Source organism: Gavia stellata, chromosome 9, assembly GCF_030936135.1.
Source record: "Gavia stellata isolate bGavSte3 chromosome 9, bGavSte3.hap2, whole genome shotgun sequence".
NCBI classification, from domain to species: Eukaryota; Metazoa; Chordata; class Aves; order Gaviiformes; family Gaviidae; genus Gavia; species Gavia stellata.
In genome coordinates this window covers 11,021,790-11,049,529 of record NC_082602.1, presented here as the reverse complement: position 1 = coordinate 11,049,529, position 27,740 = coordinate 11,021,790, and the positions used below count along the sequence as shown (strand labels likewise).

Below are 27,740 nucleotides of genomic sequence, written 5' to 3'. Positions count from 1 at the left end.
TGCTACAGTCATCTATCAGCTTTCTGCTATGCCAACTCTCTTGACATTACAACTGGTAGTGGTGGGGGGGGAGAAAAGGAGAAAAAGAGAAGCATTGCAGCAAATTCTCACTGCTGGAATGTATGGTTTACAAAGTGCTTACTATGTCACATTTATACTGAAACAATGCCCAGGAGCTCTAGTAAAGCGTAGGCACTCTGAAAGTTGTTATCAAAGTCTGACACCTGTATCTCTAATGGAGCACAGCTGAAGAAGACATGACACAAAGACTAGGGAAAGAAACATAGAAATGAATCAAGTGTGTCATTAACTTGTACATATATATAAAAATATCTAGATTTAAAGCTTAAGTTATCATGAATAGAGAAATTAATATATATGCTCTGCTAGCCATAAGCTCTTGACTGATTTCTGATCAGAATAGTACCTAAAGGGGAATTTTTACAAGTCTTCTAAAGAAGGAAATTGAATACACAGTAAGGCTGGAGAAGTATTTATGTGTCCGTACACACATGCACACACCCATAGACACACACCCATAGAGTTACCAAAACATACACCTAGAACAGCATAAACGTAATGTCCAGCAGCATCATTCTCACAGAAAAAAACACTGTTTTTCTCTGAGATGCCACAGCCACATACCAGTCCACTGTAGTCCATTTTGATGACTGGACATACCATAATCATACCTGACATGGGTATTTTAAATGGGTAAAACTTTCTTAGGTTTATATTCCTGGCCCATCTTCTCTATTGTACCTTCATTCCCTAAAATCCAGTAAGGTTCCTACAGTTTAACAAAATCAGCTAACTTTGGGCTTAGCATCCTTAGCTGCATGACAGACAGGGTCATGGAGTAATATTGCTGACTGCAACAACCTTTTCTGATTTGGACCTTAATAGTATTAGTCTAAGCCCTGCAGAGTCACCTCTGCTTAGGAAACAGTGCCTGTTTTATTTTGCTTCCTCAGGCATGCAAGAAGAATTAAACTTCCAGCACCGTTTATCTGGCTCCTGAATGCAGATGGAACATAATGTTTTACATAGCAACCCTCTGCCCTCTTTCCAGTCTGATAATCACCAGCTTTCCTATTCTGATTTACCTCCCTACAGCCTCAAGATTTTGCAGGCCGAATACATGCTCTTGTGGCAGTTCTAGTAAACCTCTTGGAAGATGCAAGTCAAGTCTTGCACACAGGGACCAAGAAAAACAGAAAAAAAAGAAGAAAATGGAAGAAGGAAGAAAAGGTAGGAAGAAAGGGAAAAGGAAAGATTTTGCCCTGGTGTATTCTATTTTCTTAATGTTATTTTTCTCAGAGCAATAAGCTCCTCTCAATCTATTATCTTCAGTGATGCAATGTATGTATGTATATGCATGTGGTGGGGTCATAATAGGAGAATTACATCGCCTGTGTAATTATTCTTATTTTTATTCTGATTATTCTTTGACTAAATGCTTCATTATATACATATTTTTTTTCAAATATCATTATTTGTGAAAAAAGAGAGGGGGAGTTTGGGGAGGTAATAGCAGAAAATCAGGGCATGCCTCCGTTAGCCTCTCACCCCCACAACTGTCCTACGGACCCTCAGAAGGGTAAAAAGGAAAAGTGCCACGCTTTGGTCCTTCTGATTTGCTTTACAGCCCATCCTTCATTTGTTCAGCCCTTGAAGATATATAACTGGCCCAACTTTGATGACCTATCCTTACCAAGACAAGAGTGAGAAAGAAACCTGGGAAGATGAGGGAAGCCTATGATGATCAGGAGCTTCCTCTAAGCACTGACTTCCCTGTCCCGTCTGCCTGCAGACACAGTAATATTAAACCCATGCAGACTAGTCTTCAGCAAAACTCAATTTACTTCAAAGGATCTTTGCTAGGGCAAAAGCAGTCCTACAGTCCCACTCAGAGCAGAAGAAACATGGGGAAGGCTGATGCTCCAAGGGCAATAGCAGGAGGTAGCGCTTGTGCTGCAGCCTGCAAGAAGTGTGTAACGAGATGAAGTTTGGGTGAGGGCTTTCACTAAGGAATTCCCACAGAAGCAAAGGGGTGTGCAAGGTCCTTGGAAGGTCCTGTCATTTGGGAGAATTTAGTCATCTATCGTAATGAGCATTAAGCTTTTTTACCAACATATTGGAAAAAAATACCAAGCTTCTCTTGTTTTCGTAACAGTTTACTCCTCAGTACCTCAAGAATTCTAGGCATTTCTATCTTATTAAGTAAATGCATCCATTAAAGTTTTAAAATTACCATTTATATTTGCTTCAATGTCTCATGTAAAGTGTTTGGCAGGTTACTTCATTTTGCTGCAGGAACATAAGCAAAACAATTTGTTTCCTGGGCATTCTCTTTTATTCCAACTTGGTAGATTACCTGTAAGATACCTACGTAACATACAGTTCATATATTTTTGTCTACCTATCTGAGAAGTAATTTCCTAATCGAGACTTCCACTTTACAGTGAGATTCTGCCTACCAAAGATTCTATTCAGGAACTGATTGGGGGTTTTTTCAGTAAAAAGAAAAGAATTACCAGGACTAAAGTAACTGAAAGCTGAATAAGAGAGCCTGGAACTATCATTTTGAAATGGCACATTATGAAAACTCCTCTCCTCCTTCATTAGCTAGCTACAAAACAAACAATAATTCAGCAACATTCTCACATTAGAGATGACAACAAAAGCACAACTGAAGGCTTTGCCTTCATCATGATTAATTTAGTTTTGTGAGATAACATGATGTTGTTTCTACAAGTCTCGTTCCACTCTATTATAAAAGGCAACTCAACTTGAAGAAATTGCTTGTTACACTGAGCTAAAAGGATTGGATAACAGAAGCTAAATCAATTAGGCAATCTTTAACAAAACAGTAACATTTATTTTATGGAAATGTGGGGGAAAGCCCTGGCTAATTACCAGGTGTGGTTTATAAATAGTTCTATTGATTGTCCCTAATGTGCGCTAAAAAGTGCACGTGGGTAACACAAGAAGCCTTGATACATCTATTGTAAACAATGTAAATATGGTCAGGTTTCCATCGGAGCCTTCAGGAGAAGAAAGAAGCCTAAAGAAGAGAGGAGCAGGCAATGACTGTAGTTAATCTCAAGCTTCAAAAGAAGTGGAAAGCCCCATATCTTTTATGTTCTGATCTCCTTCTATGACCAGGTGACCCGCCTAGTGGATGAGGGGAAGGCTGTTGATGTTGTCTACCTGGACTTCAGCAAAGCCTTTGACACTGTTCCCCACAGTATTCTCCTGGAGAAGCTGGCGGCCTGTGGTTTAGACAGGTACACTCTTCGCTGGGTAAAAAACTGGCTGGATGGCCGAGCCCAGAGGGTTGTGGTGAATGGGGTGAAATCCAGCTGGCGGCCGGTCACAAGCGGAGTCCCCCAGGGCTCGGTTTTGGGACCGGTCTTGTTTAATATCTTCATTGATGATCTGGATGAGGGGATAGAGTGCTCCCTCAGCAAGTTTGCAGATGACACCAAGTTGGGAGGGAGTGTTGATCTGCTTGAGGGTAGGAAGGCTCTGCAGAGGGATCTGGACAGGCTGGATCGATGGGCTGAGGCCAACCGGATGAAGTTCAATAAGGCCAAGTGCCGGGTTCTACACTTCGGCCACAACAACCCCAGGCAACGCTACAGGCTTGGGGATGAGTGGCTGGAAAGTTCCCCTGCAGAAAAGGACCTGGGGGTGTTGATCGACACCCGGCTGAATATGAGCCAGCAGTGTGCCCAGGTGGCCAAGAAGGCCAACGGCATCCTGGCTTGCATCAGAAATGGTGTGGCCAGCAGGAGCAGGGAGGTGATCATGCCTCTGTACTCGGCTCTGGTGAGGCCGCACCTCGAATACTGTGTTCAGTGTTGGGCCCCTCACTCCAAGAAGGACATTGAGGTGCTGGAGCGTGTCCAGAGAAGGGCGACGAAGCTGGTGAGGGGTCTGGAACACAAGTCTTATGAGGAGCCGCTGAGGGAACTGGGGTTGTTTAGCCTGGAGAAGAGGAGGCTGAGGGGAGACCTTATCGCTCTCTACAACTACCTGAAAGGGGGTTGCAGAGAGGTGGGTGTTGGTCTCTTCTCCCAAGTGACTAGTGACAGGACTAGAGGAAATGGCCTCAAGTTGCGACAGGGGAGGTTCAGGCTAGACATTAGGAAAAAGTTCTTCACTGAGAGAGTGGTGAAACACTGGAATAGGCTGCCCAGGGAGGTGGTAGAGTCACCCTCCCTGGAGGTATTCAAGGAGCGTGTGGATGTGGCATTGTGGGATGTAGCTTGATGGACATGGTGCTGTGTGGTGTTGGGTGGGTTGTGGCTTGTTATTGTTGTTGTGTGGCGTGGGTTTTGTGGTTGTGGTGGTTTTTTTTGTTTTTTTTTTTTTTTTTTTTTTTTTTTCCCCCCCCCCTCCCAGGTTGGACTCGATGATCTTACAGGTCTTTTCCAACCGTACTGATTCTGTGAAATGATTGGACTGCTCCTTAATATAGCCACATGAAAGGTAGGCATCAACCTGAAGTAGCCCCTGGACTCTCTCAAGAGTCAGTGAGGAGGAAGAGGTGTCTTCAGAGCACAATTTGTCCTGCCCCGAGACAGGTGATGCTTGGGAGCTGCCCATTCCCTCCAGTAACAGTAGTGAAAGCCTAGCTTGGACGAGATAATTAGCACATTTGGGGTTTATATGGAAAATTTACATGTGATGAATCCCTCTCAATGTAAACACAGATCTTACACTGAAGTGAAGGAAAGCTGGGCAGAATTCAGGCTTAAGTAATGTTTGTGAGGGAAGTATCAGCAGAACTTTTGGAGAAATCCCTAGAGAGCAACACTACTAGAAGACTACTAAGGCAAGCAAGATCTACAATATCACAGCGACGGGAGAAATGAGGTGCTTTTGTAATACATGGCCTAGAAGTTCGTTTACATACATCCTCAGTAGCACAGACTCATTGAGGAATGGTTCAGAGAGAGTCCTGTTGCTTCTTTACAAGAGCAATAGTAAACAGGAGAGCTAGTGTGAAAATCCTCCCTTAATACAACTAAAGCCCCTCTCAAAAGTAGAGTTTCCTTTGAGAAGTGGGTACTAGGCTTTGAACTGTAATCCCTGAAAGAGTTATTATTCTGCATGCTGTGGGAAGGCCTGAACCCCGCAGGGCAAACTAAACAGTGTCCGTTATATCCTATATTCTGTAGGACTGCCTTCTCCTCCAAAGTCCTGAAATATGCTGCTATTCAGCAGAGAGAGATAGCATATTTCATTATATTGTGAATATGTATATGACCCTAAAATTAGTAGGCTAACCGAAAGTAAAACATTATTTATAGGTGTCTAAAATCCATTTTGAGAGAGAGGTAACAGATCAAGGCAGCAATTATACATATTTGATAATGATCATGATTGGTGTATCCAGCAAAGACTAAGAAGTCTGGGATGCAATTCATGTTCTAGTAAATCTATTAATTTTCTAGCCTGAGTGGATATACATCTATCAAATATGTATTCAATTTACTATGAATTAAGCTACCTGTCTCTAGAGGGGCAACTCAAACTGTAGGGAGGAAAGGTGATGCTTCTCAACTCTACAGCAACCTAAATGATTCTATGATTCTGTAAAGTTTCATGTCTCTAATGCCTGAAGTGCAGCGCTGTGCAGGAAAGCCAGCCCCAGCACAGCCTGGTCCTGGGTGGCCGTGCAGCGCAGAGACCAGGCCACGGCATGGGTGTGAGTGACTGTCTGGATCCAGGCAACATTGCATCCCTGTGTAGACAAGCACAGGGTTAATGCATGACATTTGGGGAGGAGATGAGGGAGCTGCGCCCTTTTCTGAAGGGATTTTCACACAGCACCACTCTGGCTCTGGCTCTGATGATGCCCTCCTGCTTTCTTACTTCCCACTGAATGTACAGCTCCTTCACTTTGGCTCAGTATGGCCGAGGAGCTTTCCCTGGATATCATCCCTGATCCTGGCTCTCTGCACTTGCGAGCAAGCCCCTTCCTCTACCTTCCTCTGCACAGGCAGCACCTCCTACCCCGGCCCCCATCCTGTCTGCAGAGCTCACAAACCCTGCTCTGGAGACCCTTCCATTCTCCCCACGGGCCCCAGGGCTGCCGTGCTGACCCCCCAAAAGCACAGCCACTGGCTCCTGCGTCCCCCAAGCCTCCTTGGCCATCCCCAGGCCTTCACCACTACTTCTTCCTCCAAACAGCTCTGAAGGAGCTGTAAATTCAGTGGGAAGTAAGAAAGCAGGAGGGCATCATCAGGTCAGAAGTCAAATATGATTTGGCTATACCTGAATCAGAAGAAAGCATTAGGAAGGCAGAGGAATGATAATACATCAATTTAGCAAAGTTCTCGCTCTGAATATAAAAAAGTATATCAGTAATCTGCATTGATTGCGTGGAGAAAATTCAGAGTGCATGAGTGCTCTGTTATCTTTGCACTGCACCTTTTCTTGTTGTGCTTGTACCAATGCATATTTTACAAAGATTAATATGCTTCCACCAAATCCATACAGTCTTATGAAATCCATGGGGACATCTGGCAAGAATGTATCAGATCTTTTTTCTGCGTGTTCCTTGCAAACAGATTAGTAACCAGTGAAGTATTCTTAAGTGAGAGGGTAAAATGAAATGGATGTTTTATTGATGCAGAGAGGAGATCAGTGGGAATTTGAAATATGAAGTTGCAAGATAACATGAGGCTGAGTGAAAGACCTTTTCCCCTGAATTTGGAACAGCAAGTAGCTATCGAAAGAGTGCATAAAGTAGAAAGGGATCATTAAAAACGTCATAATTTAAGGAGTTAATAAATGTCTTTGGCAAACTTGTTACCCTTTGCATGTTTTCACTGACTTCACAGGAATACACAATGCGAGGTTGTGTCTTTTACATAAAAAGGAGGGAAAGGAAACAAATGCAGCTTTGCTTTACCAACTGGAAAAAAGCCTATCATTAGTAGAGTCTATCAAACTCAGTAATTTATTCCCCATTTACACCTCCTCTTGACTTGAAGAAAACCGTTTATAACTAATTGAATTTAGCAGCCATATTAGACCGTACATCATCCCATACTATCACAATGAACTATTAGCAAGTCAGCTTAACACAGCATCAAAAATAGTTACTAAGAGCCTGATGCATAAAGTTTCTATTGGTACCAATTGCACTTGCATCAGACACTGAACCACCACTGAAAACTTGCCTGTGACTGACTTGTGTTATTAGACGCAGCATTGATAAAGTAAATAAGGTTTAGACATGGAAATTTTTTAAGACACTTGAAGAAAAGCAGCCAACAAGTTCACAATATTCATTCTAATAAAGATCTGCTAATTCCAAAGGGGTTGGGGTAGTAGCCTACTTTCATGGAAGGAGTAGTTTTGGAATGAGCAAAGTCTGCACCACAGACTTTAATACACACCACAAAAAATACCAGCAGTGTAACACATTTGGGAGGTTTGCTTGGGAGTGAGGGCAAAGTACAGTGGCAGGCAACTGAAAGCACCTGACAGCCCTCATGAGGGCAGTTCACACAATAAACGTGTCCTTTATCCCTAGTCTAGAGGTGCTGTGCAGCTTTATGTTGACAAGCATTACAATGAGCCATCTATTTTAAAAACAATCACACTAAAAAGATTTACAGCACATTTACAAGATCTAGCACTAATTTTTTGCAAGAACACACAATGGATCACTATTAAAACACAGGCTTAGATCAGTCATTTGCCCTGCTAGGAGGCAGGGCTGTCACCTTCTTTGTCATCAAGACATGTAGGTGAGTGGAAGACAAACATAACGATGGATTTATGTGCTGCAATGTAATTTTGCTCTGCTTAAACCAAACATCTGTATAGCCTAACAAATATCATGTCCTTCTGAATCCTACTTCAAAATTCAAGAGCATATCCATCAAGGCAATTACTTACATCAAAAACAGCTGTAAATCGAATGCCAGAAATCACAAAACACAGCAAGATGGTTTCACAACAGCCTTGAAGCTCTGATCAGTTCTCCTGGGCATCACAGCCTGTAAGAATGGATTTCGGGAAAACTGCAAAAAATCCACCACTGTCTTCAATCAAGACCCCTGACTGTGAGTGCACCTCCACTGTGTAGGCAGGAGAACCATGAGCAAGCTCTGGCCACACTACACTAGGACCTCAGTCCTCAAAGATCTCCAAAAGAACAGTAAGGTAATTCCTGAGTGCTCACCACTGGGCAACTCACATTCATCCTTGTATGTCTGGGGCCCCAAATCAGTAATTTTGTAATTGTAAGTGTTTGCCTTTAATCAGGTTGTGCCAGTGTGCACCTTAATTTAAGCCTCAGTTATGAAGAGGAGATATGTAATATCAGAATAGTCGTTGCCAGAAAAATACACTGGCCAGTTTCTAAAAAAAGGGTGAGGGGAAGACCTATATGCTGCAGAAATTCTTGGTTCATACTTTTCCCCTAATTACCAACTCAGTGAGTGCCCCTTTGTTTTTCAGGTCACTCCCCAATTATATATTACATGTTGCCTTCGTTCCACAACCTTTAATTCTTTTCCAGTGTTGCAGAATTAACTGGACAGGGTTCTTAATCTTGTCTCTACAAAGAACTTGTTGTAATTGCAATGAATGCTTTCATTTTACTGGTGTCTGAAATACGATTTGCAGGGGAAGGGGGAGTGCGGGTTGATGCTAGTCCCATCATTAATGACATTCTTGTGGGGATTGTAGCGGTGGGAGTAAAAACCCCACAGCTTTTATATAATAATGAGCATGTGTCTGCACGTGAGCTGGTCCTTTAAGAAGCCTTGGGCTAGTGGAAGAAGGGGGATCCAGTGAAAACGCAGCCCTACAGCTACAATAGAGAGCAGAGGTTAAATCTGTTAGCATTTTTATTGCAAGTATGGTCACTGCATACCCTCTCCCTGAAGGCTTCACTGAATTAGAGGTGTTTGCCATCGGCACTGCCCTGCTGGTAGAAGGTAAGCTTAGTGCGGGACCTCAGCAGCAGTAAGGTTTTTGCCCCTATCATTCCTGGTGGGAGGGGGAAGGAAAATTGAAGCAAACAGCAGCATTTGTGGTACGCTGACCCAGACCTATCGTGGTTACTGTGGCTACATCACTTCTGGTGAGTGAATCAGGGTGAGCTGCAAGCTGTTTGCAGTAAAGATCTGCTCTGTATACATAGCTGCCCTATGGTGGGGAATTACTTGCTACTTAGCTTTCTTATGAAGAATTTGGGATGTAGGATTTTGTTGTTGACTTTTAAAGGCAATTTTATCTTCCTTGGAGGAAGGATGTTGAAGTGACTGATGATCTCTCAATAAAATTAGGCTGCTTGTTTTGTGGGCTGCGATGGCTGTCTTCTAATCAAAGATGATGGTTCCAAAATAGCCTGTTAACTGTTAGCATACATCCAGATTGCATTGGTAGCGCTGCAATGAATGCCTGCTGGGTAAAAGTAACAAACACAAATATACTTGCGTGAGATTCAAAACATCTCACAGTGTTAAGAAGCAAAATTTGAGGTAGGAGACTATATTCATTTAATTTAGCCAATGCGGGCTTTTCTTAAGGCATGTGCCACTTTGTTGAGAGACTGCAACAAAACTTAATTTGTTCCTACCTGGCAGCTAAAAAAGGACAGGCTTGTAGGTACGATTATTTCAGTGTCAGTCACTGCTGTATCTTCTGAGCTACATCCCGGTCAGGGCCTGGGTCCCTATCCCTGCATAGTGCTGCTCAGCTGGGGATGCAGGGATCATGGGGCCCAACAGCAGCAGGAGGAGGAGAAGCTGTAAGCACCATCAGAATGGGATAAATGCTTATCAGCTCACCCCATGAACTTGGAGCATGGGAGAAAGGAGGATGCTCGCCCTCTCCTTGCAGGTGAGCTCAGCTGGAAGGCAGCATCATACCTGCCTGCAAAGGAAAGCTGGAAGAGCTGTGTCAGATAGTCTTCCTTGGAAGAGAGAGAGAGAAGAAAAAGCTTCTACTACTGGCGCAGGGGCGAGCTGCTGCCTAAACGGAGAGTTCAGGGCTAAACCTGGCCAACAGCCATTAAGCCATCCGCAAGGCCTGGCAGGTCCTGGCGTGACTTTGCACTTCGTTACTGAGGAGTGAGAAGCAGCAGGAGGACAGGGACACCGTCGGGTGCTGGCAGAGCCCGACAGACGGGGTCCTGCTGGGGAACAGCCCTGCCGACCCCAACCTGCCTGCCCCCCCCGTGCCGGGCGCGGCAGCCTGCCAGGGACCTGCGGCTGTTGGCGTCCCAGCAAAGGACCTGCTGGCAACCTGCACTTAGAACTAGACGTGGTCTAACACATTTATGTTTTACTAAACACAAGTCTTTTCTATAAGTTTTTAGGCAGAATGTGCCCAGCGGATTAGCAATAATACTTTATCTTTGTCATCTGACTTAGAAGATCAAACTAAATAATTAAAGATTAATTCCCTTTCTCAGAGACTCTGAGAGAAAGGCAATGAAGACCTCCTTTTTTGCTGCAGCTTCTAACTAAGTGCAGTTTGCAAAAAAGTGCTGGGGAAGGGGAAAACCTTGCATTCACTTTATTAACTGGACACATTTGCTGTTCTAAAAATGGAACCTCAAAGCTATTTTTTTTAATTTAGTAAGTTCTCTATTTGTACATTCATGCTGGCCTTCAAGAAAGCTCAGTGGGGTGAAGCCTGGAGCTTCCAAAAACAGGGGAAAGATAGAAAAAAGTTGATATAGTAATAACTCTTCTGCTCTACTCTAAATATCAACACAACATACCTCTCCTAAAGGCTTGGCTATATTTGGGATAGTTGGCGGCAGTTTTACCCTGTGGGTGGGAGGTAAGCTGGCAGGGAGGAAATAAGAACAGCAGATCTCGAATGGCTCAGAATATATCTCCTGGAAATATTTTGTTATATGTTGTGTAATGAAAGATGCACATCAGCTGTTACTATGGTTATGCTATCAGCCATTAATGCAATTAAGGTAGGAGCAGGATTTCTGAGTAGACAAAATCATCCATCTTATGTAACTGCAGAATTAAGACAATGAGCATAAGTAACTACACTGCTTTCCAGAATTAGGAGATACGGATTTTTTTCTGCGCTACATCGTTTCTCTTTCCAAGAAGAACACAAAGAAAAAGACGTACTGCCTCTCATCTAACTGCGACTTAGAGACGGGATGTTGAGTCAGAGCCTCATCAGAGCTAAAATATTTCAGGTTGTCTTGAAAAGGACATTAAAGGACAAAGCTTGAGTTTAAACCAGTGAAGAATGGGTTTCAGGGTGGCACAGCTCTGTTACGGGTGAATAGCTGGGGTTGCCTGGATGCTCCTCTCTGAGGACCAACATTAACTTATTTTTTTAAATCTGTCAGTGACTGCTTTTTATAATTAGATGATTCCTTTCCATGTATAGTCTATTGACGAAGGGCAGTAATAAGATTGAGCTGGTGTGATTCAAGCACTGTCTAGGTTAGGCTTAGACAGAAGCCCAAAGGGAGGCAGGCTGACTGAAACATGGCTGAGGGATTTCTATGCTTAAACACAAAAGAATGTTACAATTCATATTAAACACAACCCGTTTCTCTACCAAAGACAGGCCTGGAGACATGTGCACCAGCAGCACGTGTTGTCTGTCAGCCCCTCTGAAACTGCCTCCTCTGCATCTCCCTCGCTCTGACCCACGTGTCCCTGGATGGAGCCCAGCAATCAGGTTTCTCTATTAAAACAAAAGGCAGAATTACAAATAAGATTAAACCATTTCTGCTCTGCATGACTGGACATATTCCTGATGCAGTGTGAAGCATTGGCTTCAGCTGTCACCTATGACTTGTCTCCTGAAAGTCTTTGTAACTTGCGTGCAGACTGTGACCACTACAGATATATTCCCTGTGCATATGTTTCTGCAGTAATTATTGTTCTCTCATTAAAGAAAACAGTAGTATCATTGTAGATATTTTCCATTTCCAGCTGAGTCATGCCAAACAATTCTGTATTTCAGCCCTGCTTGGTTTCTGTCTGAATGGCTTGACAATTATTTCTTTCCGAAAAATCAAAGAACTCCGAACACCCAGCAATCTGCTGGTTCTCAGTATTGCACTGGCCGACTGCGGGATCTGCACCAATGCATTCATCGCTGCCTTTTCCAGCTTCCTAAGGTATAACTTCTTTTTCCTAAAGGATGCTTAGAAGAACCACATGAAAATTAACAGCTTAAGTTCTAAGAGGTCAAATTAATTAAATTACTCTCTTTCCAGCATACCACCTAGCCAACCTTCTCATTCTCTCAATCTGAAACAGCAAAATGAAATGCTTTATAGTTCTACCAGGCAAGTGAAAAAGCAGACTTCACTGCGTATGATCACTGACAGATTATAAGACTGATTATAGAAGACATTTAACCAGACAGCTTTACCAGTGGTTATAGTAGAAGCTATTTGAATACCAAAATAGTAGTACATTTTCATTTGACTAAACCACTAGACTGACCCCAAATTTATCTGCAAGTCTTTCTGGTTTTTTTATGAACCTTTCCATTAAAGCACTTATTTGAGAAGTTTGTGGAAAATGAAAATGCAGATCTGTTCGCAGGGAGTTCACATCAGTTATGACGCACTTGATTTTCCACATTTTCACACATGTCAATCATTTAATCACAGGACAGAAACAATATCAAGCATGAATAATTAGTGAATCAGTGAATAATTACAACAAAAAAAATCACAAGCAAACCATATTCAAAAAAACGCCACCACCCTATAAAATAGCTGATGAATAATTCCACCTAAATAGTACATTTTAAAACCCTGGAAACACCTTTAATAGAGAACAGTCAGAATGTGACCATTTTATTCTCTCTTAATGAATACAAAAACATTTTTGCAAATTAACAAGTCAATAATAAGCTCCAGTGAGGCCTTATTCAACACTATTTTACCTCCTGTATAGGTCACTCTTGTTTCAGACACTTATGTCTCACTGAAGTCAATAAAGATGCCTTTACTGAACTGGAGCTGAGAAGCTAAGGTCAATAAATCAAAATGAGCTTGGTTTCAACAATTGCAGGACCTTTTCTTTTAAATGGGAGCAGAAGTTTCCCAGGCTCCCAAGAAGTCAGCTATCTCCTGTTCAAAGGGACTTCCAGGGGTAGTCTCCTAAAGAATTATACTGGTGTTCTGTAAATACATGAGAAAGGAGATTGTTGAAGATTTCCACCTCACAGCCAGCTTTATGAGCGTAAGAGTCAGGTTAGATGAATACAGAAAGAAAAAAAGCCATAGATCCTTGCCATGGGTGACCAGGATACTGAAGGCAGATGTCTGCTACATGAGACCATCTCATGGTTCTTTTCATTCTATGTCTGCAAAGACATTTAGAGGCCTCAGTCTTGCCGTCAGGAGTATTTTTATTTGTTGTGAGCTTTTGTACTGTGTTGCATGGTGAACACTGACTTTCCAAAAGGTTATTACTCGTTTGCTACTCTCACATGTTGACAAATTGGCTGTTCCCAGTGGGTGCAAATTTTGAAGATATGGATTCTTGGATGAAATCACAGAATCACAGAATCATTAAGGTTGGAAAAGACCTGTAAGATCATCAAGTCCAACCATTAAAAAAAAAAAAAACCCACAAAAAACACACAAAAAGAAACACACACACCACACCACACACCACCCTGCCCATCAAGCCACGTCCCACAATGCCACGTCCACACGCTCCTTGAATACCTCCAGGGAAGGTGACTCCACCACCTCCCTGGGCAGTCTATTCCATTGCATTACCACTCTCTCAGTAAAGAAATTTTTCCTAATATCCAGTCTGTATCTCCCCTGGCGCAACTTGAGGCCATTTCCTCTGGTCCTGAAGAATGTAGATTTCAAATTTAAAAAAAACAACCTTCCAATACATAAATTATATTTTCTTCTCCATATTAAGAGTGAAAATAGCTGTTGTACTATATCAGACACTACAGCAAGATAAATGCTGGCAAATAGCTAAAGGCAACCACCGTAACAGTTTTCACGATGTTTGTCAGACTTAGAAATCATGTGCACAGGCTATCATTTTACCCTCTCAGTTAATGCAATTTCCAAACATGTCTTCACCTTTTTCTATCATTTTCTTAACAAATTCATTGTTTGTTGACAGATACTGGCCCTATGGCTCTGACGGCTGTCAAATTCATGGATTCCAGGGCTTCTTGACAGCACTAGCCAGCATTAGCTCCAGCGCTGCGGTCGCCTGGGACCGGTATCATCACTACTGTACAAGTAAGTGCTACAATTTACCTAGCAACCTTACCCAGATCCTGCTATAAGGCAGCTTGCTTAGATTTCAGAGAATAAAAGCAAGCACATATTTATTATCTGCATATCTTATATGTCAGCTTATTTATCTTACACACTAGAGATAGAGCAAATATAAACAATCTCTCCAAAGGACTTCTTCCCATACAGGGGGCACTAACCAACCACCTTCAGGAGATATTTCCTCTTCCAGATCACATCCAAGTCCTGACCCTCTTGCCATGCTTTCACCTTTTCCATAAGTAATCTTCAGTGTCCCAAAAAAAATGCAACTCCTTATGTTGAAGAAAAATCTATGCACCTTGGGCATCCATCCAACAACCTGCTGTGTACCAAACAGATCTTCATGCTCATGCAGAGTTTACTAATTACGGATAAATTTTGTGTAGCTAGAGAGCTACCTCTGCAGATACAGCAGCTGGAACAGAGCCCACAGCAAAGCACTTCTGCAGAGGTACGATGGGGCAGACAGAGCTCAGCGGTCCCGTTGTGCGACATGCAGGCACTTGAGCCATTTGTGGGGTTTATGCTATGTTCCAGGCCCCCTTATGAAGGCTGGAACTCAGTACATTTGTTCCCAAGCAAGGAACAAATTATCTGCAAGCTTCAATAAATGTGGCAGAGCTATTTTTAAGTACTGATAAGTGGAGGAATATGTTATTTTTCTTCTCTTAGTGAAGGCCATTTTTTGTTTTTTCTTGCAATTTAGTTTTTAACTAGCTCTGACACCTTAGCTGGATTTAATGGAAATCTAATATTAGACAGGGAGATCAACCCAGGAAAATAAATTTGCCTTTTTTTGTGGACTTATGAAAGCATATTTTTGATTTAGGTGACAGAGATTGACAGGATTGTCAAACATATGAATTTATAGAGATAGATACGCTCTGTCTTTTATCACAGAACTACCTCCCAAACTTTGGCAGTACTGGATTTGTGCATTCATGTAATGTGAGTGGAAATTTCTGCTGAATTTGGGTGCTGAGTTGGATTTGGTGTCTGCAGAGACTGCTAGGATTTGTGCTGAGACTCCAGCTGTGCTCCAGTCACCACTGCGGATGGGGAAAACAGAGAATAGAGTTATTCCCCTTAGCACAGAAGTCAGGAAGCACAGCAAGGGGCATTTTCATCTACTGTAAAACAAACTAGCAGCCTTGTGAGCATTGGAACTGGCAAAACCTGCTTTCTAGTGAATATGGTGCACAGGGATGATGTTTGCTTTTGTCTAATAGGACAGGCTTGTGCTGGCTGCTCTGTGGGTGCTTTCACAGGGCCTCACCTCTTCCCAAACACCAGCTTTCACAGTAAATGCAGCAACTTAGTACCTGTCAGTCCCCACTTCCCTCTCCGGTTTACTTCTAAGTAGCCAATGTTTTCAAAAGTTCTTAGGAAAAGACTGATTGCCAAACACAGGGTGTACAATCTCATTGCCCTCATTTGGAAAAGGGAAAGAGACATGATATGAAATACAAACTCACTCTGAAAGGACATCCTAGCACTCCGTAATGCTAGGAATGCTCTAATCTGCACTATTTGGCCATTTAGGCAGTTGTGTGGGAGTTCTGCCACCTGGGAGAAATGGATGAGGTCCTCCCATGCAGATCTGCAGCTTTCGTGTTTCCTGCTAAAGCCAGGCCCTTTCCAGAGGAGTGAGGAGTCCAAAGCACCCCACGTGACCACACCATTCCCCAAAAAATTGTGTCCCTTTAGCAATGTTGATAGACAAATGCAGCCCTCCTTTTCATGTGCTAAAGCACAGGTTGCTCAGACCACTTCATAAAATATTTTCTAAATGAAAGTGTAAAAGTTGGCTGGGGAAGAAACTGCTGAGCTGCAGCACTTCAATCCCCTCTGCTGTTAGCATCCACACAGCCTTTCAGGCATGGCCTCCACATGATTAAAGCAGCAAGTGGTAAAACACACCCAGAGCACACAGTGAACATGTTCAATCTGATGATCCCATTGAGGGTGGAAAGGTTGCCAACTTTTTGTTCTGCAACTTTTGTCAAGAATTCAGCTCAGGCAAGGAAATGGGGTTTTTTCATGTCCAGACAAAGGCCCCAAATAATGCAGGCTGTAAGCTAAATCCATACCAAGATCCTTTGGACACTGAAATGTGTTTGGAGCTAGAAGAGTAGCATCTGCATTTTGCAAGAGAGACATCCTGAAAATAAGCATGTCTTTGGAAAGACATTTTACTCTCTGCAACATTGACTTTAATGCTTTAGTGTCATGCACTCCTCCAGACAAGAGCATACTACATTAAGAGCACAGGCAGAGAGACCCTAAGGGCACAGGCTTCTTTACTTTGCTCAAATTGTTACTTACTGATGGCCAAACATTGCTGCTATTACTGAACATTTTGAACAACAAAACAAAAACCCAGAAGGTTTTAAAAGCTCATGCTCTGTGGTTATTTCAGTAAAACCAGCCACTTCTAGTTTCGTCTTTCGCATGCTGATTGCAAGGAAGATTAAGTCATATTTCACAGATCTGATATACCAAGCCTACAGGCTATACTGTGTTCTCAATCCATACATTAAACTCCTGTTGACGCTGGTGCGAGTTGCACGCCTGTACAGAAGGTACAAAATACCTTTGCCTAAAAACCAAAGCTATCAACTTTTCATCTTCATTTCCCGGGAACTGGTACTTCTTCCAGACTCAATTACATCACCCCCAATGTTTTTGTTATGTCCTAACAGTTTCCAAGAAAACTTTTGCTGCGGCATTCCTCAGTTTGACGCTTGATTACCCATATTTCTGAGGAAGAAAGAGCTGAGGAGAATGTGAGAGATTATTATGATGATGAGAAAAAATGGGACTTTTCAGCCATTCTGGATGCTAATAACACAAATACGTTCACCAACATCCTGAAAATTCACCAAGTTTTTAAATTTGGAAGTCAATACAACTCTCAGTGACACAGTACTAGCCTTTAAAATGTATTGATAACTAGACATGTCACTCATCAGAAAACAGGTTGATATTGATTGGCATATGGAAGAAAATAGTATGACCACCACACATGACAGAGAAGCTAGAGTTTCAAGACACCTTACACTTCCTCCTCTTGCTTTCTTCCTCCCAGGCAACCATGCTGGGCAACTCTCTTTTCATCCCCTAATGTGGCTTTGGGGCCTAGGAGATGCTACTTTCACAGCAAGGAGGAGAGAACTCCAGAAAACCATAGTCTAAAAGGATGCAATAAGAGGAGAAAAGGCAGGGAAGTCTGAAGAGTTTGAATGTCAATCACTAGCAAGATGGGAAAACAGATTATTGTATTTCGAAATTTGATCATTAGGGGAAAAGGAGAAAACAGAAGCAGTTTTATGTTAGTGCCTGACAGTGAAGGAGGAAGGGGCAAACTCTGAGGAAGCTGTCAATAGCCAGGCCAATATCAATAGCCAAGCATTCAGGACAGAAGATGACATTTTGTGTCAAGGCAGACATTGTTAGTTCTCCCTCCCTGGCCATTCAAATGAGGAAAACGTCCTGAATGATGTTCTGAACGTAGGAAGGGAGGGAGGAAGGAAGCGGCAGCCTGGGAGATCTCACTGGAGCTGGGATCCATCAGGCAGAAGGCAGCTGGTGGACAGCCCAGGCGGTCAGCAATCTGAAAGCAGGCAGCCACCTACCACGGAGACATCTTTGCTGAAGGCATTTTGATCTAATGCACGGTTCATTTTGGTGAGAGGATAGCACGCTGCCATCAGCAGCTTATGGAGAGGGGAAGGATCCTGGTCATTTTTTTTCCTTTCATAACCACAGCATACAGTTACAGTTTTAAAAGGAAAGAAAAAAAATTTAGAAGATTTTACACTTGCATTCAAGAATTAGGGGGAAATGGAAAATCTGAAGTGATTTATGTCAGTACTTTTCTCAATATTATGGCAGAACAGACAAACAAAATCAGCAGGGATTTTGCAGCAGCATTCCATTTCAAGAAGTAGAATTGCAGTGAGTTTTATCTAATCCTTAATATTCAAGGAAATCTAGGTTGTTGTATCAGCATTCGAAGATTAGCAAACTACCATTTGCTCCAATTGCAGCTGTCAGCTCTCTCAAATTAGGAGCATGTCCTTACCTCCTGTCACACTTGGTGCAGCCACCCTGCCACACTTCCTTCATCTAGTCCTCCACCTGCATCAGTTTTCCCTGACAAAATGCCAATGTTTATACAGATCTTGCATTTTCACTGAAGCAGGAGGTAATCGCCAAGACAGCTTTTATGATCACGGAGAACCACAGCAAAAAATTAATGGAGTAAAAGAATCCCTTTATTAGGTTATTTTGAAGAGCCTTTTCTAATGATATGCACAAAAGAAGCTATTACACAGTGCAGCTTTCTTATTCCTACAAAAAATGAATACTTGTGAGCACCAGTGACTGGTACTTTTCGCACTGCAGATGAAGTATTTTACTTATGACTGATACATATTTTCCCTTATAAGACTTTTAGATATTTTTGTCTTTGACAAACTTTGCCAATTTCAAGTGATGCATGCCGTGAAGTCTGGCACAAGCCATATTGTTCTGGAATATATCAGCTATTGTAACTTAACCGTTTGCAAGAACGAGGAAAAGGGACTTTTTTTCCCTCCATCCTAGAAAATCCTGTTGACCTTTTCTTTGAGAAATTCCTTTTGAACACCAGCCTGAAATCTGGTTGAAAGGTAGCCACTCTGCCAGAGATGTATTTTTTGCTCTTTCTGTAAAAATCAGCTAAATGATTGACCAATTTATAAATCTTTTAAAAATCTAAATTCATAAATGTCCCCACAGACTACAGATGGAGAAATAGTTTACGATTATGTCACTAAAAACTGGCCAGCATAATCAAAAGGATTGTTCCATGCTCTATCTAGCACCTCCTAAAATTTAAGCTTTTGACATCACAATTTTAGTAGTCTTTAAACAATGGGGGTTTTTTGTTTGTAAGAGTGACCTCTTTCTGTTCCAAAGCAATTACAGAAGCCATTTAAAATCCCCTGTATTAATATTTCACTGTATGGAAAAGAGAAGCTTCCCTCTGGCTTTTCAAGGAGAGAAAGCCAGAGCACAAGAGTGACTAGACTTAATAGGACCAAATTGCCAGCGCTGGGCCCTAATTAAGAATTATATCCTTAAGCATATGCTGAACTCCATACATACACATTTAACTGAATTAGGACCTACATGGCTATTACATTAAATTTTATCAGGCCAAAAAAGGCATTTAAGGTAAAGCAATGGCCTGCTCTGCACAAAAACTACTGAACTGTTCTCGACTTGCTCTCTTGCTGTCAGCCCTCTCAGAGGAGGACATTTTTGCCATGTGAACGGAGCATGATCCTTTCACTGTTCTTGTACTAAAAGTATTTTTTCTGGGTAAAACTAAAATAATATCAAGTTTGTTTAGTTTTACATTCATACATTTTTAGCTGCTTCTGATGTGTCATTAAATGTTTTCTGGAGGGTCAACAGGCAGCTGATTTCACTAGGACTATTTCACCATCATTCTCATTTTGCAAAAGGCCAATTCCAGAAGGAAAAAATTAATTTTGTAAGTTCTGATTCCCTCCTTTTCTAGTGTCCAAACTGGGACTCCTTAAATGTGAGGAGAAAGAACACAGGACCTCAGCCCCAGAGATGAGCTTTCCAAACGCAGGCTGTCAGACATGCCTGGTGCCAGACTCCATTATTGCATCATCCTTTAATTCTACATCTAATGAGAAAGTGGGGTTCCCTAACACCCATGGAAAAGTAACTAAAATAAACTTTTTCTTACGGTTTTTCATAAAAGAAGCACAAATATGAAAGCAAAAAATTAGGGAAAAAAAAGGAAAAAAAGAAAGCTAATGGAAATTGAGAAGTGTCATCTCGCTGTGCTCCCCACGGCCCTGCCAGCGCATGGGCCACCCCAGCTGCAGCAGAGGGGGAACCGAGGCAGGGTACTGCCAGCCAAAAGTACAGGCAGTTTTCCCCTAGAGTGTCCTACAGGCTGCACCTTTCCTGTTAAAAAATTAAACATCGACATCTTCATTAAAGCCCCTCTTGATAGAAAATATCTGAAAACCATTTCAGCAGGAGGCCTCACAACTTTCTTGTTGCCTACACGCACCCCAGCTGGTAGCACATGAGGCTGGAGGAAAGCCATGACACCAAGAGACCATGGTGGCATATCATGGCACCATGGAAGACCCGAGAGGTGGTGGGAGCGAGTGGAGCAAGAGCTTCCCCTGCTTTTCTGCGCAAGGCGACGCAGGGAAGGTGAGATTCCACCAACCCTTCCACACGCATAGGCAGGCAGCTGGATCAGCCGCCCTCCGCCAGTGCCGGCACCCACGCGCTCGCTGCCTTCCACATGCCACCAACACTGTCCCAGCAGTTGAGGGCAAACTTGGCAATGCAAGGATCTTTTCCTCACATGCGAAGATCCATAAGGTGCCAGTGTGTGGCTAGGACCCACCGACGCTAGAGTGCCTCGGTCATGGCCCATCGCGTTTTCAGACCTTCACGATACTGCAGTAGTCCATGGAGAGGAATGATGGGGTGGAAAGGGAGCCAAGTTTCTGTCACAAGGTACCACGAAAAATAATTGCTATTAACTCTTTCATAGGACTTGCTGAGAAACAAAAGAAAACCCCAAGATTTAGTTTGTTTTTTCAGAGTATCAGGAGGGCTTACCACTTAGAAAATTGTATTCCCAAAGCAATAAAGCTACTTTTGGCACGAACTTGGTTTAAAAGAAACACAATTCAGATCCAGATTTCAGTGCAGCTGCTTTTGAGAATGACTTTATAAAGTTGCTAGAATATGTAAAACACAAAACAAACCTGACAGCTTGTGTAATAAGCTTTGTCCTGATTGAATTTCAAATTACACTTGTGTAAAGCCAAGCTACAAGAACTGCTATGTAGAACACAATTGGAAATGGAAACCTTGGATGAGTAACAACTCTAACATGCTGGTTTGAGCATATACCTAAAAAAGATGCAGTTCTGAAAGATACAACTTAGGCTACATTGCTTCTTTGGACTGGAAGGTTAAGAATAATTACAAGTTACTAAAAAGTTTGACTCTTATTTCTAGTCCCTTAAATCAGAAACTACTCTTTCATTTTCATTTACGTCATTCCAGAGTCATGTTATGTCAGTACTACAAAGCAATATTTGAGCCTTTGCAGCTGAAGAATATCTTCTATGTAGGAATCATACAAAAGACAAATATTAGTCATTATTAGTCATTCTTCATCGGTAATTATTAAAAAATAATGTTTTAAATTACTAAAAAATCAATAGATTTTTTTGTAACTACCATATTAAAACATAGAGTATTTAATAAAAAGGATTTTCTTTACTTTTTCCTTGGTATTTAAATTGCAATGTGTACACCTGCCTTTTCCCATAACTAATTTTTTAACACCTGCACTAAACGGTTTTTCCAAGTTGATTTTTAATGCAGTTCAAACTCTAATTCTTTTCCCTGAAGAACCTCTGGAAGATAAGAAAAAGGACAGAGGTAGAATCAGCATTCCTGTAAAAGGGCAATTTCACTAACACACCTACTTTATTATCCTTCTTTAAAATAAACAGGGACAGTACAACACAAAATAGCTACTGGAGAGTTTGCTGTCCTTCCTGGGGCTGCTACCTTATAGGGGTCTCCAGCCTGTGTGGCCCCCACATTCTCACACCCACGAGTCAGCCACGTCTGATCCCATGGCAGAGACGCACTTCATGCACCTCATGCATCTCACCTCCAGTCCTTCACCTTTCCGAGAAAGGTCAGAATTGGCCTGAATCTTCTTGGCCTGCTGTCATAATGCTGCTGTTAAGGGCAGACGAAAAGATTGCTTCCCAACCTCAGTGAAAATTACATCATTACTTCTCCCTAATGGGAGATTTGATTAGAAAGGAGTAGTGGGCAAAGTCACCGTGCTCCTTGCTGGTGCAGCTGGCGTCATGGGCTATTCAGCGTGAGCATGATTACGGACGTTAGCCTCGATAACAAAATTATCCAGGCCTTTTTACACGCAAGCAGCAAGGCTAACACAATGTCCTGCAGCAGCAGGGAAGCCTGCCTGCCTTCTCCATGAAGAAATACTTCCTGTGTTTTCTGAAGTTTCCAGTCTTTCATTTCATTCATTGACCTATTCCTATGGTCTTTTATGGAACTGGATGAGATAGGCACAAGTGATCTTTTTTATTATAAAATTAGAAAAAAATTACTATGCTAAGCTTCATATTTCCTGTTCCAAGCTAAGCAATGATCTTAAGGACAAAATAATTTGATCAGGAGTATTTTTAGGACAAGCTCTGTTGTCAGGTTGTGTATGTATATTCACATATATATTGATGAGCAGCATTTTTAGAACAGGGTATATTTAATATCCACGCGTGCCCTGCATGCCTGGCAGGGCAGGAGGGAAGTAGGCAGCGGCTGGGCAATCACATTTCTGATCTGACTCACACCCTGCAGCAGGGCTCTAGTTCTTCAAACACTGTTTTTTGCATTGCCCTGTGCCTTCTACTCTCTGACTCATCTGAGTCTTTAAACACATTCCCAAAACACAAGAATATAATGTTTGTAACAGCAGCTGTATCTCCAGTGTGGTACAAAGCTGAACAGCAATACAGCATTTGTCTAAGTAAAGCACACAAAAGGGAAGTACAATTTGCTGTTTCCTAAAATCTAAGAGTTTCCCTCAAGTTTTATGCGAGGTTGATTCCTCCAGACTCAGGTCAGCTTCAGGCTACAAAACACAGACAACTGCTTGTTCCTGCCCCAGGCCCAGGGGCCGGGGCACTTGGCTCTGGCCCCACAGAGCCAGACAGCTTTTCCCCATGGTTTCATTCCCGGCATGGAGACTCCCTTTTCTCTTCCCACAGGAAGCAAGCTGCAGTGGAGCACAGCCATCTCCATGATGGCGTTCGCATGGCTGTTTGCTGCCTTTTGGGCCGTGATGCCCTTGCTGGGGTGGGGGGAATACAACTACGAACCCCTCCGAACCTGCTGCACCCTGGACTACAGCAAAGGGGACAGGTGAGAGCCAGGGCCAGCTCCCATGGGAGGGCGGGTGGAGGCTGCCGTCCCCTGGGACGGCCTCGGCGGCACACCAAAACCCACTGCCGTCCCCCGTCATTGTTGCTGGGGCAGATCTCTCCCCCCCAGCAGCTGGGGCAAGGCAGGCACAACCCCAGGCTGCCTTGACTCGCATGGCAGCATGTGGGAACAGCTAAAGTCAGCTTCCTCCATGGGAGAGGAGGAACTGCTACTCCCATTCTCCTTGGTCATCTATAAGCTGGATCTGTTCCGGGTTTAGGACTTGAAACTCTTTAACAATGGTTTTCATTTTATGCAGTCCAGCACTGATGTCCGAGTAGGGATGCTTGGGTTTAGAAACCAAACACCTGTTGTGATTTTCTGCAATACTATCCATCCCGCACACAACAGCATAGCATAACTTAACCAGTCTTCAGCAAATGCTGCCCTTAAAGCACGTTGACAAAACTGGTTTTGGCAATTTTAAAAATATAAGTTAATGAATATTTACAGCAAATTTACAGAGATGCCCTAGAGAGGAATTAACAACCTCTTTTTTTTTCCCTCCTCACCCTTTCCAGAAACTATATCACGTTCCTTTTTGCTATGTCCCTTTTCAATTTCATGATCCCATGCTTCATCATACTGACGGCCTATCAGTCCATACACCAGAAGTTCAAGAAAAGTGGACACTATAAGGTAAGAAAGCTTCCTCAGCCCCTGCAACTGCCTTGCCAAAATAGGGCTGCATCCAATAGAGCCAAAGGCCTCAAAAAGCCAATTTCTTTCATAGAGGCTTTGGCTCAGCTCCTTCTGTGCTAACTCCCCAGTGTTATTTGAGTAGGAGGGTGGTGCAACACAGGATGGGGCCATCCAGAAAGTTCGTGGAAACCCCCTCCTTAGAGATTTCAAGGTTTGACTGGACAGCCACATCTACCCCAACCTAGTGCTGTAAACAGTTCCCAGTCAAAGCAGGGGGATCGGACTAAGTGACCCTGAGATTCCCCTCCAGCAACACTGGTCCAACTCTAGTCACAAAACAAACACGCAGCATGCAGAATATTTGCTAATAACATATCAATATTTATCCAGAGAAACTTTTCTCAGGAAGGATCATTATTTCCTGCTTTGCTACAGGCTCTTAGCTTATTGCTGAGGAAGTCAGCCAGAACTGCAGCACTGCAAGGAAACATGCAGGCACCCCGTGGGGTAAGAAGGGCCTTCCTAAACACGCCGTGTTTACACTTGGCTGAGGAAATTCAGAAATCTTTATGAGCTGGAAACAAAGGAATTGCCCTGGCATGGCAGGTTTATGGGAATGTAATGTGGTGATTATATGAGTTGTTTCCTTAGGTGCAGGCTATACATTCTGGGGCACTACGCGTGGCCGGCAGGCACAGCCAGACTCCTGCACTCAGTAAAGACAGTCACTTCTCAAGGGGGATGTTATAGCGGCAAAGAGACAGTCAGGCAGACTGGTTTGTAGCTGTCTGGAATATATACATGCACCCTCTACATATTTCCTGAACAAATCTCAGTGTTCGTTAAAAGTCTATTACCTTTTTTTTCAGTGATATGCAATAGCGTGTGATTTCTTTCCTATGATATTCTGTAGCTGTGCAGACTAGTTACGACACAGAAAATTTAAGGATGAAATTATCAATTCCCTATTCATTAATATTTATAAGATACTTGGAACAGCTGGCCATGAACACCATGGATAAGGCTTTAGCATGAAGGATGCAGGAATCCTACTACCACAACACAGATACCACTACATCCATCTGTTGCACTGCCAGAGTAGTGGCTTCACACAGTTATTTGTCTGCAAGACCCTCTAGAAGTCAGCGAAATATCATTCCTTTTTATCTGTTTTTGAATTTACACGTTGCCCTCCCCCCTCGGCAGCCATTACTGGCTACGGCTTCTATGTCTAGCACACACACTGATTTAACTGATCTACCAGGTGCTTTGTCACCTCTGCCCAGGAGCAACTGCCACCCCCCACCTGGTCCCCAGGAACAGGGCTTTGGGGCTTGCGGCAGAGGCAGCCCTTGACGCAGAGGGAGGTGTGCTCACACCCCTCCGACAGCGACAGCAAAGCAGCAATGATACAGCATATCCTGCCGGCTGATCCTCTCCTGATACTGAACACAAACCACGGTCTCACAGGATCTGTCCCATCCGCTTGTTGCAGTGTGCAGTTGTGAAACACAAAGGAATTTATTGCTCTTGTTTTTCAGTTTAATACTGGTTTACCATTGAAGACGCTGGTCATTTGCTGGGGTCCTTATTGCCTTTTAAGCTTCTACGCAGCAGTTGAAAATGTGATGTTCATTTCACCAAAATACCGCATGGTACGTCTATGCGACCCGAGGGAATTCAAACAACAACATTCTCTTTACTCTCCTCTCTCTGTTCCTATGGAACAATGCCAATTTACTCACAATTGGTTTTACTTGTTATAACATATATAATAAGTAGATAGCTTCCTCAAAGCATTCTGTTCATCTACCGCTTCTAAGGCAAAACAGCTAAGCACAGTGATATAACAGGCATTGTATTACTGCTTAGATCAAGCAACAATTTAGGAAGTCAGGGTTTTTTTAATTCAGCAGTCAGTTAGAGGTCTGTAGCCTGCACTGCTTCATGGTTTGTAGGAGCTTTTTGTGTCCTTCCGAGAGTTAAGTACCAGCTCAAAATCTTCAATTTTGAAGAGACTGTTTGTCTCATTCGTTTTTCTAATACTTCTCTCTCCTCAGGGAAGCTGCAAATGATCACTCTTAAGGTTATGCTGCCTCCTTTTTTCCCTTTTTTCTGTAAGTCTTGGCTCTGAGACTGCCTCTGGGACTCAATAATATCACATCAAACCTTTCAACTTTTATTCAGTCCCCCAAAATCAGCCCAGTTTCAGGTCACCAAATGTATTACTGTACTTAGGTATTCAGTATCCCACATAAAATGTGTTAGCAATATCAGCCCACTTATCCATCAAAAGGTGTCCATGGCACACCCTTCACTCCTCCTAAGTGTTTGTATTCACTTTCAACCGAAATATCCTCATTTCAGGCAATGCTGATCTAAATTCTTTCTCCTGGAGACTATAATTTCCTGAGCAAGAGCCTCCAACTGACCAAATCGCTTTTACCTCTCATCTCTCCAGGGGTAGCAAGTTATTGCCATTGGAGACAGACAGTTGTTTGGCAAAGGGAAACTGAGCCTAGGTTGAAATCAGCCCATTGGCTCCTCAGTGCATTTTCCTATTAATAAATATTGTGTCTCACGACAGATTCCTGCCGTTATTGCCAAGACTGTGCCAACGGTGGATGCCTTCGTATATGCCCTGGGGAATGAGAACTACAGAGGAGGAATATGGCAGTTTCTCACAGGACAGAAGATTGAGAAAGCAGAGGTTGACAACAAAACTAAATAACCCATTACAGCATTAAACGAAATTAATGCAGGTACATCACTGAAAGCAAAACGGTAGAGGAAACTGTGTGCATTCTCTGATATGTACGTGCAAAGGTGGTTCCACATTGGAAAGGCCGTGCATTGGCTACAAGCAATGAAGTACTGAAAGAAAGCCCTCCAGACAACTGTCCAAACCATCACGAGCTGCTTGTCAAACAAGCTGCCTTAAACCTGTGTTGATTGTCATCAGTCTCATTTTGTATGTCACTGCAAATAAATCATGTGCTGGAAACCATTTTTTTTTCCTGATACACTAACATAAAAGCTCAGCAAACTAACTGAAGCAGGGTATTCATTTATCCAGTGAGGCTTCCTCAAATCAATCTGTGCAGTTTGTCCATATGGTAACGTCTGGATTACTTAAAGATTAACAGAGTATCCAGTATTACACCACGTGTCTGTATAAATAGCTTGTTCATCTGAACAACACATTTTCAATGCACCCAAAATGGGAGTTCCCAGATTTCCATGATGAATCTGCCATCCTAACTCCATAAAAACATTTTAGTGGGCATTTTACCCCAATAAGGAATATTAGCTTGACTCCTGTTCAAATGTATTAGTGTGTGACATTCAGCTTTATCACACACTGAACTGCATCAGATTTTGCAGCTGCTGCTTACGAGGACAATCAACCAGCTCATAGTCCATCACAAAAACATACTTTTTTTATCAAATACTGAGCAAAAACTAAAGGGAGGTATGGGTCAGATTCTGTTCTAAAAATGTTATATGAATAAAAATTAACTTCACATCTGCCATTAAATTCCGCTGTGTTCTCCATGAGTGAAAACAATCACTGAATCGGAATGACTAGAGTGTGAGCAATTAAAAAGCCACTTATTTTATAATTATCAGAATTCATATATATTTTAAACTATTAGAAATGTCTATTTTAAATGTTTGTATTTGCTCATGTTGCTCACATTGCCTACAGAATGAAAAA

The 27,740-nt window shown here is 42.5% G+C and overlaps 1 protein-coding gene across 1 annotated transcript; it reads left to right on the top strand.

The window, feature by feature from the left end:
- The first annotated feature begins 8,890 nt into the window (after window positions 1-8,890).
- On the top strand, window positions 8,891-26,753 carry RGR (retinal G protein coupled receptor). The gene is made up of 7 exons (XM_009813300.2): window positions 8,891-8,969; window positions 11,989-12,145; window positions 14,136-14,257; window positions 23,167-23,320; window positions 23,902-24,019; window positions 25,564-25,677; window positions 26,610-26,753. The coding sequence occupies exons 1-7, from the start codon at window positions 8,891-8,893 to the stop codon at window positions 26,751-26,753; spliced, it is 888 nt and encodes a 295-aa protein (XP_009811602.1).
- Window positions 26,754-27,740: the final 987 nt, after the last annotated feature.

Excerpts from the sequence above, each read along its gene's own strand:
- RGR (XM_009813300.2), top strand. The coding sequence starts at position 8,891 with ATGGTCACTGCATACCCTCTCCCTGAAGGCTTCACTGAATTAGAGGTG. Across the intron at positions 12,146-14,135 it reads GCCTTTTCCAGCTTCCTAAG|ATACTGGCCCTATGGCTCTG; the intron begins GTATAACTTCTT and ends GTTTGTTGACAG. Across the intron at positions 25,678-26,609 it reads TTTCACCAAAATACCGCATG|ATTCCTGCCGTTATTGCCAA; the intron begins GTACGTCTATGC and ends GTCTCACGACAG.